Below are 13,873 nucleotides of genomic sequence, written 5' to 3' on the forward strand. Positions count from 1 at the left end.
CTTTGCAGCTTTGTGTGTGTGTGTGTGTGTGTGTGTGTGTGTGTGTGTTCGGAGTCATTGGAGCTCCCATTGCTCTGTATGTTCCAGCCAACGAACAGCAAGGTCAGTTAGATGATGGTGAATGACCACAGACGAGCTCTCGGACATGGGACGGCTGTTTTGTGGCTGTGTGGCAAGTCACTGGCAACAAAGATGAGAGATGACACACAGGATAGGGAAGCCAGAGACAGCGGAGGGGGAGGAAGAGAGGGGTAGCGAGACATCCGCGGTATGCAGAGATGGAGATGAGTGTTAATAATAGAAAGTCTGAGTCCGTGTTGAGCAAATATGGGCACTTGGCGACCGAGGCAGCGCAGCCAGAGGTGAAGAAGTGGGGGAGATTGCGGGTGCAGGATTAATGTGGAAGGGTGGTGGAATAGAGCGATCAGTTGAAGGTCTGCAGGGTTTGGTATGTCATTGTCAGCCTTTCTAAACAGCCTGCAGAGCGATGGGCACTTTGAAGTTTCACAGAGCTGCTTAAATCCTGCCTGAAAAGACGCAGAGAACCGTGAGGCACAGAGAAGAGACAGGAATATACAGAAAGAAAGGGAGGGAGAGAGAGAGAGAGAATGGAGTGGCAGGACGAAGGGAAGGATTGATGATGGGTGAAAGATGGAGGAAGAGAATGAAAGTAATCAGAAGTAAGGATGCGGCTTGTTTCAGGTTGATGACAGGAGACAGGCGAGCGCACCAACACACTATGGCTTTTTTGGATGTATGAGTAATATGTTTCCAGCAGTTCGAGATGAGTAGCTGCAACATGAGAAGCAGTGATGCAGCGCTACAGCTCTGACCTGATCTGAGCTGGATGTGGGTAGACTGGGCGACGCCAGATTAGCTCACTGACATCACAGTGAAGAAAAACAGGGAACCAAGGCCTGAGTCAGAAAAGATAGCTGCCTCTTACCTAATACATCCCATAACATGCTCTGCCAGATTTAGTCAGCACGCTCCACTATGGACTTTCTGTCAATCTCAGTTTTTAAGTTGTGAGCGTTTGCTCACTGTGGAAGGATTTCCTGTGTTAACTTCTTCTTCTCCTGTGAGTTTATTCAGTGCTTGTGCAAAAAAAATAGCCCAAAGTCTTACATTGTTATTGATTATGTTTATTATATTTGTGTTTTTTTTTTTTTTTAAAGCGTCCGCAGATGTGATTTATTATTCAGCAGGACTGCATGAAAAATGTGAACAGTGTGCTTCTGGGAAATATTAACGTGTAGATGTATTAAAGACTCATTCGGAGTAAGGCTGGGCAATATAGCAAAACATGTGATCATGATAAGTGTTTTCCTTCCTCTGCTTCCGTCATTGATCAGTTTCTGTTTTTATTAGATCTATCTATATCAAGTAAAAATCTCCCGACCCTAATTAGGAGCACTCAATTTATCATTTCAAGCCTCAAATAGTATTCCTATAACGGTCCCATAGGAACATATCTGTTAGGGCTCAGTGACATTACTGTGAGCTTTATATACTTCACGTGTTTGTTATTTCAGCTGTCTCTATGGCATTTTATGATTTCCCTGCCATCACTTAGAGGCAGCTGATATGCAGATAACTACACTATTTGGCCAAATAAAATATTTTCACCCCTGTTTTTCTTTAAAGAACAAGTTTAACAAGTCAAAATTTCAAAGTTGTGGCATTTTTGTGGAGTATTTAGAATTTAAATCCTGGTTAGGTCTGTGGGGGGTCTATTTTAGTCGAGCCAAAAGGAATTTTTTACTTTAATTTTAATCAGCTGTCTTCAGTGTGCCACTGCCTGAATTCAACTCCCATTCAAGTGAGGGACTCATAGATCTGACTTTTAAAGATTTTATTCGCTCATGAGTGGTGTGTTTGTCTCAAACAGACAAAAGTCGTGATGCTCCCAAGCACAGGAAGGAAATAGGACTATGAATATGATTGACAGACACACAGAGTCATGTGTGCTCGCGCCTGGACACACACACACACACACACAGCAGAAAATGGACTTACGCTAATAACAGTGAATGAAAGGTGGGGGTGCAGTGGAAGTGTAAGAGAACATTACGAGAGGAGAGAGGATGTTGAAGTTAAAAAGCTGTTCTGGTGAATTATTAATGCCAAGCATTGTGCCCACAGACACAGCATCTTACAGACTTTCGCTCTCACACACACACACACACACACACACACACACTGACATGCACACACTCTCTCACACACACACAAACACAGCTGCAATCCCCAGTTGCTTGTGCAGACAGGAAACTGCGTACTTGTCGCTCTGTCTGGATTTGGGGGGGTATGTGTAAGTGCTCTGTTGTCTCTGGCCCCAATGAGAGGGATGTTTGTAGTTGTTCCCTGAATGGTGAATGCTGTGTGTTTGTGTGTTTGGTGTGTGTGGGTGCGTGTGTATGTGTGCATGAGATGAGATTCACATATGCCGCCTGCCTAAATATAGGCTACAAAGCAACATACAGAATACTAATAATCAGTCCTCACTAGGGGTTTAATGCTAAAGTTAAAGCTCTCAGTTTGTTGCAGTACATGCCTAATGGTTCAGTCCACAAATTCCATGAGAACAACATGATAGATAAAAGATTCTCATTCATTCCTATGAAACACAAAATCTGCAAAAACATCGTTTTGAAGATTACCCATCTCATATTCCTAAAGCCTTAGTTTTTATTTGCACAATACAAGAGCGAATGAAAGAGTCTCTTAAATAAAAAATAATACTGTTGCACTGTGTATACTGTAAACTATAAACTATGAAACTAATCTGGCTTTACAGGAGTTGAATATTGAGGACTAACGTTTAAACTGAATTTATTTCTTGCTAAGGACAGGGAGGCATTTGTGATGAATAGGTTTTCAGGTAGCAGATTTGACCCCTTACAGTACAGTGTTAATGGGTGTAATTAAACTGCAAATGTTGGCACTAATGTTAACAGTGTGGACATTTTGGACATACAGTTGCTAAGAATTAATTGATAATGACAACTGATACTTTTCAGCTCTATGTGTTTGGTCACATATTGACCGTTTAAAACCTCTGATAATGTATTATTAATTCTTGTACACAAACCTATAGCTTTAACAAACTTTTCTGATGACGATCTCTTAAAGAATTGTAAGCAAGATGTACACTGAGTGAGACTAAATTGCAGTTGAAAACTTGTCATTGTTTGCTGGTGGACAAACGGTTTGGATGTGGTCGTCATTTTGGCTCTGAAATGTCTTGTTACGTTTCAGCCACCACATATGCAGGTACGCGATATATCGGCGTTCAGCTAATGTTGGCCGATATATCAGCCAGGCTGGTCCAGTTCTAATCTGTAGTCTGAGCACATCCTCGCTCAGGAATCATTAGGACTAAAGATTATGAATGTGTCGGGCAAAACAGCATTTTTTTAAAAATCAAAAACACATGTAGTGCATACAGCTGGACACACTTAACATGCCCTGCTGACTTGTGTGTTACAACCTCACCCTGACCTCTCTCCTAACTCCCAGATGGCTGCGTCTCACCTCAGGAGACGTACGGCTGCGGTGCTGTCTGTGTGGTGAGGGGTTAACATGTGAGTGCGTGTCATGGCAGTGAGCGTGATTGTATGGCAGCTGTTAAAAAGAGTTGCAGTGAATGTTTGAAGTGGTTAGCGGTGTTTAAACACTGTTTGTGTGAGCGCGCAGCTCAGCCTCAGAACGCGCTCTCCAGAATGCTCAGCTGCACATGTCACGCCGTTTCTGTATTTCCTGGGAGATGTGGGGTGCATAAGCTCTGCCACTGCTAAATATTTCAACCGCAGTTTTGTAACCCGTGTTCTCTCTTTCCTCTTTCCCTGCCTTCACCCCATCCACTCCCTCTTCCTTTTTTCTTTCTCTATCTCTCTCACCCGTCCTCCATCTGCAGCCGGTGTTGCCGTGTCCCAGAGAGTGGTAACAGTGGAAAGTGGACCGCTGATACGGACTGAGGGCTCTCACGTGACCATCTGGTGCAACGTGACGGGCTACAAAGAGGGAGTGGAGCAGGACTTTGAGTGGTCCATGTACCTGCCATCAGCACCGGACAGGGAGATCCGAATCGTGAGCACAGCTCAGCCAAACTATGCCTACGCCGTGTACACCCAAAGGGTGAACAGCAAAGAGATCAATGTGGAGAGGCTGAGTCGTGACTCAGCTGTGCTCCATATCACCAAAGTGCAGGCCAACGACCAGGGCCTGTTTGAGTGCTACACACCCAACACAGACGGGCGGTACCTGGGATCCTACAGCGCACGCACCAACCTCACTGGTGAGTCTCAAAGACCACACACACAGACATACAAATACACTGTAATCAATGTACAGATACCACGAACGCTCATGTGGTGACGTTACACTTAGAGCTGTGAACTGTCATATCTGATCAAGGCCAACCTTCGTCAAAGGCTGCAGCATAAATGAATTAAACAATGGATGTTTATTGATTGAGTAGGCACCAATCACAATCAACCAAATCACCCTCTGAGTGTATCACCACCACCTAATTACCTCTCCACTCGCCCAAATCCATTATATGAGTATATTTCTCATTTATGGTTTTGTATTATTGATAATAACTGAGTTCGCTCCTCTTACTTTACTAAAAGAGAACCCGCCTGCCATTCTCTGAAGGTAGCTGACCCCTCATGCTCTCTGTGACTCTTACATGTGTCCTGTTGCCCATCAGATAAAGTGAACATAGAAGACTAAACATGGCCAGTAAAATCCCCCTCTGGTTTACTATCCTGCCCCAGGTTTGCCATGAGTCCATTAGTTTGTGATAGATTTATGTAGGTACAGTATACCACCATAATAAGCATAATGTCAATGAAATTTGAAAGGTATCAAAACTAGTATATAACACAGGCCCCCCTATGTAGGGCCTTGTGAAGTAAAACATGCATGACCTGCTTTTTGTCACGGTGTGTCTTAGTGATGCATATTCAAACAAACTTACAGTAACATTTTCAAACTGGGGCCTTTGTGGCCCATGAGGGATGTTTGGCCTTTGGCTGCTGCCCTGCTTATGTGTGCTGTGAACTTGAACGTGATGTCTTATTGTTTTGTAAGTCTTGTCCAAGTCCAAGATGGAAGTTGTATCGCGACCATATCGGTGACGGCAAGGCTGAAAACAATCAATAACCAGAACCCTAAACTCCAGTCCCACCTGTTCCGACTGGGGAAAACAAAGCTTTCCTCTCCTCTCTCAATCTCACTCACACACTCACACACCCACACACACACTCACACCAACTCGCGTACCTCCCTCCCACATCTACAGTTTTCTGTCCGTGCCCTGAGCTGTTTCAATAGCATACCGGATGTGTTGGAGTGATGTGTGACTGTTTAAAACAGCAGCACTAGTTTCCTTATTCTACTCCTTCCCAATCTCCCCCCTCTTTTTCTCCCTGAGACATGCAGAAATCCACCCGCAGTAGTGAAGCCACAGCTGTCATAGCTGAGGATACCATTCCTTTCATAGCTTCATGCCTGTATCCCCGATGATGACTGACCTTTCTCTTAGGGGTCAAAGTGCAAACCAAACGCTTACCGGCTGAAAAGTCGAGTCGAGAGTCTGCACTTCATTTGTGTCCCAGCGTAACCAAGTCACTCGGTGTGCGGCACTGTGAATGGTGTTTTCCTTTGAAAACAGAAGTTATTGTTTAGCTATTGATTTAACTGATCAATAGTTTGGTTTTTTCACGGAAAAAGTGCTATTATGAGGACCTCAGCGGTTGTATGAGGAGTATGATCTGAATGTGGGGCAGGGCTCAGGCACAGGCCACTGTAAAGCAGCACTGCTGATGGCACACAGTATTTATAGAAGTGCGTGTGAGAGAGTATGCGAGCAGAGGTGTTGAGGCACTTTGTTATCTGAGCCTCTCTGTGTCTCTAACCTCTTAACCCAGTTTTGGAGGTCAGGGGTATGCAGCAGGGTCTTTTCTATCCTTTCTCTGCTGTGCTCTGGAGACTGTCTGTGATTTCCCCAGCAGCTGCACGCCTCCTTGGACCTTTAAGGGTCAAACAATACCTTGTTCTCCGTCCCCTCCCCCTCACATCCCTCTTCTCTTCCTCGTTCTCCTGTCTTTCACTCTGTCATCTGTCTGTCTTCATTCGTCAGCACTGGCCTCTTTCTCTAATTTGCTCTTGTTCTGTTGCATTAAAAAAAAACCTTAGCTGATGTTGCCTTTGAGAATTTTGTTGTTTCAGGGGTGATGTCAAAGGACAGCCACTAGCAGGAGGAAATAAGAGGAGGAAGGATATGAGATAGAAGGGCAGGCAGAAGGGATGTGTCTCTGTTTGTGTTTGTGTGTGTGTATCTGGTGGAGGGGTAGTTGGGGTAATTGTAGGGGTAGAAGGCGGTGATCTGCGCCTTGCGAGTTACATAAAGGCTTACTCTCAGGGATGTGTTTCATCTACCGTCACCTTTCTGTACAGAGAACAGGGTCGGGTTTTAGCATGGAACTTAATACCTGCTGCCCGAGGAAAACAGTTTCTGCATTGCACCTGGACACTGTTCTCCCCGATACGATGACGCTGTGCGTAGTATTGCCTGTCACATAGAATCATGGGGTTGTGCAAGTGGATGATTGCCTGGAAAGACAATCCCTGCTCCTCTTTGTTTCCCAAAATGCTTTAAGGGAATGAGTAAACAGAAAGTGTGTTTGCGTCTATTTTTTTACCCTCTGTGATACTAAACTTAGATTAATCAAATGGAAATGTAGCTCTGCCCAGCCCCTAAGTACCAATACTGCCTTAGGTAGTGCACCATCATCCCACATGTGAAAAGACTAATTGTGCCCTGGCACAAATGCTGGATTATGTCCACTAAATCTTGGAGTGACACAGAGATGTGTGAAAATCATTATTCTTTAATAGAGAGAAAGGTCATATTTGACATTTTTGTTGTTTTTCTCCAAGATTTTGAAGGTGGAAGCAAAGTGGTTCACTGGCTAGAAAAGTTTTTCATCTAAAAGAAATATCAGCCTACACATTTAAAGCGTTTATAACTAATATTCGGATATGAAGAGTGAATCACAGTGACAAAACCCACAGAGAATCTTCACCCAACTCTGCACTTCCCCTTCGGCTTTACAGAGCTTCATCATGTCCGCCCAAGACTGAACTGTTTTGGTTCAGTCTCACTAGTCTCATCAGACATGACTTCAGCAATAAGAAATAAAGTTCCATTGTACCCTACCTGCCAGAGTTGGTGACTAACTGTTTTTGGTCTCCACCGACTCGCTTTTTAGACGCTAAATGCTCTGCACATCAGAGTTAAACGCGGGCTGCATTCATCAGGTGGCTAGAAACACCACTTCATAACAATGCTAATATATGGTCCCTATCTGCTCAATGCCTAAACAGGAAACTGTTTGCTAGCACATTCATCATAACAGCCTTATAAAGTAATAATATGTCAACATGTTTACACCTTATTTCTGTTGCTCCTAAGTGGCCAAAGTATCAACATCAAAAACATCAAAAGTAGTAAATTACTGCTGCAAACAAATATTTTCTGTGTATTGCCTTGCATATTAAAGCATTACATTTTGGAGCTCTCAGTTTCCATGTTTTCGCTGCTATACTGAATTGACAAGCTGAGAGGGTAAACCAAGCTTGGCGTGTTCATCAGAATGAAGGAATGTGTCTCTCAAAATGCCACTTTCATGCATAACTGGAGCACTTTTTCTGCGTTTTATGTGTTTTTTGAATGACAGTGGAGGTGAGCTTGAGCTATACTGAGGCTACAAGAAGAGTTTGGATACATTCTGTTTTTGTTTTTCTCTTTTGGATAATAGTAATAAAAAAAAGATAACCTCAAAAGATTAACCTCACCTGTAGCATACTGTCCCTCTTGATAAATGTCAGTGGTTATGTGCTACACAAGGAGAGCGTTAAACCAGGGTGTTGTGAAGCCCTTTGAGGTCAAAGGTCGCCTTGACTCAGCTCTGTGGGTTGTATTTCAGTGTGTGTGTGTGCGCTTGTTTGCACGTGTACATGTGTGTGTTTGACTTCCTCCTACACATCAGATTGCAGAAGAAAAGGACAGCAGCCTGACATGGCCATCATGGTTGTCCTTATCCTACGCAACAGCCTGTGTGTGAGTGAGTCCAACAGCTAGCAGAACAACAAGCCCTCGCTGAGACAAGTATCATACTGCTCTTACTTATGAAGCTCCCGTATACCCTCACTGTTCTTGAAAGCACCATAGGAGTCACCATGCTGGCAGATACACAGATTTTAGCCTCCGCATTTGGCAGTAGTCATCCATTCCCAGTCCTGTAGTAATACAGTGATGGAGGTGGTGAACCAAATCCTTGGTGGATTTTCAAACAGAAGCATTCTTGCTTCTTCCTGTTATTCACTGCCACCACACAAGAGAAAGGAAGAAAGCGTTTATCTTTTAGATATATGACACTTGAAAGAATGAAGTTTGGCAGTGAGTGGTTTTAAAGAAAGTGAGATGGATTGTGTGGAAAAAGCAGTGATGAGGAAATTGGAAAAGAGAGGAATGGGGACAGAAGCGGCAGTACTGGAAATGGGTAGTGGGGCGATGCTGAATAGAGTGTGTGACCAATAAATGATGAGCTCTTCCACTCGACTCCAATGTGATTGGTTACACCTCCCGGAGGCATTACCCACAATACAGCTGGCACTATAGGGGTGCGTTTTAAATAGTCTCTGCCTGATGTGACTCCTAAGGTTAATGCAGTTACTAACTGCCATACAAGTTCTAAATGCAATTAGCCAGCACAAATTGAGGAGGAGACTGGGAGAGAAAGAGAAAGAAGGAAAGGGATAGAGATGAGACACAGGAATTTCAATTAAGCAAGAAGAAAACCATTTCAGAACACGTCAGACCAAAGTACCACATTTCTTCTGTCACACTTTTCATTTTCATTATATTTATGGCCTATATTTTAGTCCCTCCATTTGCAGTAGAGAAAAGGAATCCTGTCACCTGGTGAAACTATGGCCCTAGTGTAAGCTAGAAATCTATAAATGTGACCCAAGGTCAAAATGCAGTGTTTGTGAAATGGGCAAAAAAAACCAACAATGTTGATGCGTCTTCGCATAGCTGAGCTTGTGCACTGCTAAACACACATACAGGGTAAGAATGGCTAAATCATGCATTTGCTGAGCTCAGCGTGTGTGTGTGTGTGTATATGTGTGTGTGCATGTGATTTGTGTCTCTCCCCTGCCTTTCTTTTCACGAGGGAGTCAGTGCTGCCAGGTTGCACTCCTCTACCTCACTTAATGAGATAGACCGAATGTGGAGATGTCATCTCACATTTTATCTTTCACACTGGGTGACAACGAGACCCCCCCCCCCCCCCCCCCCTCACATCCCTTTCCTCGACTCTCTCCTCAACCTGAACCCTCCTCGTTCCATCAATCCAAAAGCTTCAGAGTCGATTCAGTCTGGTCCCCGCCTCGACCCCCAACCGGTGTTGGTCATGCAGGTATATGGTTTTGTCAATACAGCTGCTCGTTGAGCTTCATCACAGGAGACGGGCACGAGGATGATTGAAGCACATAGGATAAGATTGTGGAGGGGACCGGTGATTGAATTAGGCCAAAGGAAGGAGGATGGGAAGCAAAAAGATGGAGATGGGCATCTCTCTCTTTTTTTTTTTTTTTAAAAGACAAACAAATGGGTGAAAACTTGTGGTGACAAAGAAAAACACAGTAAGATGTGTCAGAGGAAAAGGTGAGTAGAGGAGAGAAAGTGTAGATGAATAGACATGGGAAGTTGTATCTCTCTGTTTGTATTGATTGGGAGCAGAGGCCTGTGTGGGACTGGAGCATTTTATCTCCCCCATCTCTCCTTGCAGTGACACTTCTAGCTTTCTCTGCTCCTCCTTTCTTGGGTCTCACCATCACCTCTCAGTTTCATTTACAATTACATCCTCCTTTCTGCCTTTTCTGTGTGTGTGTGTGTGTGTGAGAGAGAGAGCACATAGTGGCTTTAAGCTGCAGACCAGGCAGAACTCCAAATGGAAAGAGATTGTATCACTACGTCTGGCTTGCCATTTCCTTGCACATCTCATCTGCTACAGCGGACAGGGCTTCCTGCTCAATAACATTACTGGCACTCGGACCTACCATAGACAGAAACGCGCACATACACAGACAGAAATACAAACACAGTCGCAGTCACACACTGCAGCGAGCTGTCAGTCAGGACAGATGTCGCACCCATAATTGAGTCTGAGAGAGACGGTGCTGTAGTGCTCCCATCAGAACACATCCTTTCTACTGAACATCACTGAAGAGGGCTTTAACAGCCTAGCGGATCACCGTGGTAGACAATACAACCTCTGAATAGAACCCGTAGCACTGTGAATAAAACAGTGCTGTTGAACAGGGCAAACCAGACACCTTGATACTTTATAGTCCCATTGGGCAAGCTGTATTATACTGTATGTACATGTATTGTTTGGGGACAACTGTAGTTTTACGCTAATCCTCATCAGGCCTCATAAAGGCTGTACTGAAAATTGGGGCAGTGCATTAAATAAGAAATTAGAGGCATTAATCAAATTAGAAGTGTTTTGGTGGAGCAACTACATTTTGAATGTGTGCTCAGGCGTGTAATCTCATCACATAATGGTCAGAATCACACCTGGCTCCCTGACACTAGATGGTCTTAAGTAGCTTTTAGGACTTGGCACAGACTCATTCTGGTGGATTGCATTTTTCAATATTGGTAGAAAAACTGCGTTCATCGCCAAAGTCAATGAGGACCACTGTGATGGAGCTACAGGTCTTCACAAGGCCAAAGTCAAGTAACAATCAGACATGAGTAGAGCACAGGTTTGTTAGACCTGATCCGAAATTCAATTTTTCTAAACAGACAAATAAAAGAAGCAGAGAGAGCACACTATTGCTGGCAGCAGCATGATGCATCACCAATTAACAAGAAGCCTTGGTCAAAAAGCGACGCTTTATGTGTAATTTTTCCTGCACTCCACATTTCACTCTAAAAAATAAGCATTTTATGACACACAGACCTGATTACACCGAATATAATTTGGACCTGGTGCAACCCACGCCCCAGCTCAGCTCTTGAATACACTTGAATACTATGAACCTCTGAAGACCCCTGGATGAGGCTGCATAGCGCTTTAGCCCTGCCTCTTGCTCCAAATATTGCTGAGGAGTAGGGTGGGCCAATTAAGAAGCTGTTGCCATCAAACGTGAATCTAAATGCTCTCGTAGCCTACAGACACACTTTCAAGCATACATTGCCATGCAAATTTTGGTTGTTACCCATATGAAAATATGAATGATGTCAGAGATGCTCTGCATTTAGCTCAGCGCCCACGCTACTGTGCTAGGCTAATGAGAAAGGATTTAATATGTTAACAAATACAAGTGTGTGTGTGTGTTGGTGTGTACTGAGTGTATATGTTTATTAATGTTTATATAATGGGCTAAAGATGTGCCACTGTTTCTGTAGTTGATTTGATTAGCTTAGCTAAGCGCTAACCCTCAGGGGCCTGCTGCCTCTTCTCTTTGAGATTAACAGAACACAGCCGCAGTTTGAATATGAATTCAGCATGAATATGGATGTGAATGGATGTGCTAACGATTGCTTGTGTTCATGTCGTTAAAATATGTGTTTGCAAAGGGTGGAACTTGTGGTATAATAGCCTCCAGGACTTGTGCTTGTGAGTGTGGTCCAGGATACTCAGCCTGCCGCTGCATTGTTTGATGTTGGCGACTGCTTTGAAGGCTTATCTGAGCACAAGGGGGGCAGGAGGTTTTTCCTGTTTCAAGCCATACATCTGATAACCCCTTTTGACACAGACACAAATACGCACTCAGGCATCAGAATCCATTTACACACATTCATATATGCTAGAACACGCATGGATATTGGCACTCGTGCCGCCACCCGAGGCAGATTATTCAAGCACTTTAGAGATACCTAAACAATGAACCCTTGTCAGCGTGTGGAGAGGTAGAGGATTGGCATTGTTAAGGAGGCAACTGCACCCAGGCAAATTATTTTTTTGGAATGCCAACTAGTGGTTGGCAGTGATGTAGCTGTTCGTGCAACGCAGCTGACTGTGATCGCAAGCACATGAGCTGCACTCCATCTGGCCGTGCCAGCATGCTGATTGTGACGTAGTGGCAGGGGCGGAGAAACCCTCTCAAATGAAGAGCAGGCGACAAATGAGGCAGCAGGTATGATGTTAAATATTCATCAGGGGGGAAAATGAACAGCAGCATGTCCTGACTATGCTATAATAACTTGAATTATCTCTTTATAGCATTTTTGAGTTGGCAGGGACAATGCAGTCACTTTTCACTTTTTTGGATTTACATACAACAAGCCACTGTGTCGAGTTTTGCAGGGCACCCATAGACCACATGTGGCCACACCCATGGTTGTGGTCAGAGGTTCAACAAATATACCTTTTATCCCAGCAGCTATAGTCTTCTTCCATACACAATCCAGTGTGGATTTACTCTTTAGAGAAGTCGCCACCTCCTTGTCCTCTACTTGGCATGGGCCTGTCGGTAAGGACTGTTAAAAACTAGTTTAAAGATTAGCATCACGCCCACCTCATTAGCATGCTAATCACAGCCTCGTTATTTGCAATGAGAAACAGAGGTTTACTCAAAACGTCTGATGTAATGGATTTGAGTGTGGGCTGCAGAAGCAGCCGCAGGCTAGTTTTTGAGTGCTGGCGTAGAAGTGAAAAGTAAGTGGAGAAACCTGGGAGCCTTCACTTATTTTGTTGAAATGAGGCAAGCAAACTGATGACCCTCAAGCTCCATCTCAGGGACACACCACCATCTAAAACTGTAGTACAGAATCTAATAATGTGCACACACACACACACACACACAGTCACTTATCTAAAAGCTTTCACAAAGATTTTGACTTTGTGTAAAGATGTACTACACACACAAACAGACGGAGGGATGACTGGTCCCAGACATGTGTTGCCACCTGTGCCCCTGTACTAGAGCAGCCACCTTGGGATGTGGGTAGAGAGATGGGTGTGTGTGTGGTGTGTGTATGAGAGGGGTGGGGTGGGGTTGGCATATGCCTAATTCCCCTCTGTGCTGGCAACTCAGACAGACAGTTGCTCCCTCATCTGCTGCCCTGCTGGACGGGTGCCTGGTGATTGAGTGCTGCCCACCTCCCTCAGTTACATTCTGCTGTTTTTTTTTGTTCCTCTTTCCCTCAAAGACACTGTTTCTCTTATACCAACACAGCACACACACACACCTGCTAATGCCTCTGGCCAGCTTCCAGGCTCTGCTTGACTCAACCCCTGCCTTGCACAGTCCTAATGTAACGATACTCTAGATCTTATCATTGTTTGTCTATATGCAATACAAAAGGCTTTAGATATGACAGTATTCCTGGACTTAAATGGCAAGGTACCTTTTTAGGACAGACGGTGTGTGGAACTGGCCCAAAGATAAGGCTTTGTACACTGATTAAAACACAGTGATATGTTTTGTAAGGTTTCCACACATGCGCACACACACACACACGCACACACTCTCTCTCACACACACACACACACACAGAAATGGTCAGATGGCTGGGGCTATAACTGGTTCTATCCTCAGGGAAGTCTTTAATTGGTCACAGTGCTTTACCATCTGGGGCTGGAGCGATGGATGAAGGGAGATGGTGGGAGCTCCTGTAAGGGGTACAGAGAGAAAGAAAAGAGGGGGAGAGACAGTAAGTGCAGTGCAGGGATGGAGCTTATTAGTTTTAATACTTGCACCTCCAGTAATATTAGAATCATAATATACTTGATAAATGCTGTTTATAGTGTACAAGTGGGAAGGCATGTTTGTGTGAGAA

The 13,873-nt window shown here is 44.2% G+C and overlaps 1 protein-coding gene across 1 annotated transcript in view; it reads left to right on the plus strand.

Annotated features, from left to right (window-relative positions):
• Positions 1-3,522: 3,522 nt before the first annotated feature.
• The window catches only part of igsf3 (immunoglobulin superfamily, member 3), a 47,772-nt gene continuing 37,421 nt past the window's right edge, over positions 3,523-13,873 (plus strand). The window contains exons 1-2 of the mRNA XM_070838399.1: positions 3,523-3,547; positions 3,920-4,300. Of these exons, the coding sequence (XP_070694500.1) occupies positions 3,523-3,547; positions 3,920-4,300 (406 nt within the window). The remainder of the gene's footprint in view (positions 3,548-3,919; positions 4,301-13,873) is intronic.

The sequence above is a fragment of the Pempheris klunzingeri genome, chromosome 10, assembly GCF_042242105.1.
Source record: "Pempheris klunzingeri isolate RE-2024b chromosome 10, fPemKlu1.hap1, whole genome shotgun sequence".
NCBI classification, from domain to species: domain Eukaryota; kingdom Metazoa; phylum Chordata; class Actinopteri; order Acropomatiformes; family Pempheridae; genus Pempheris; species Pempheris klunzingeri.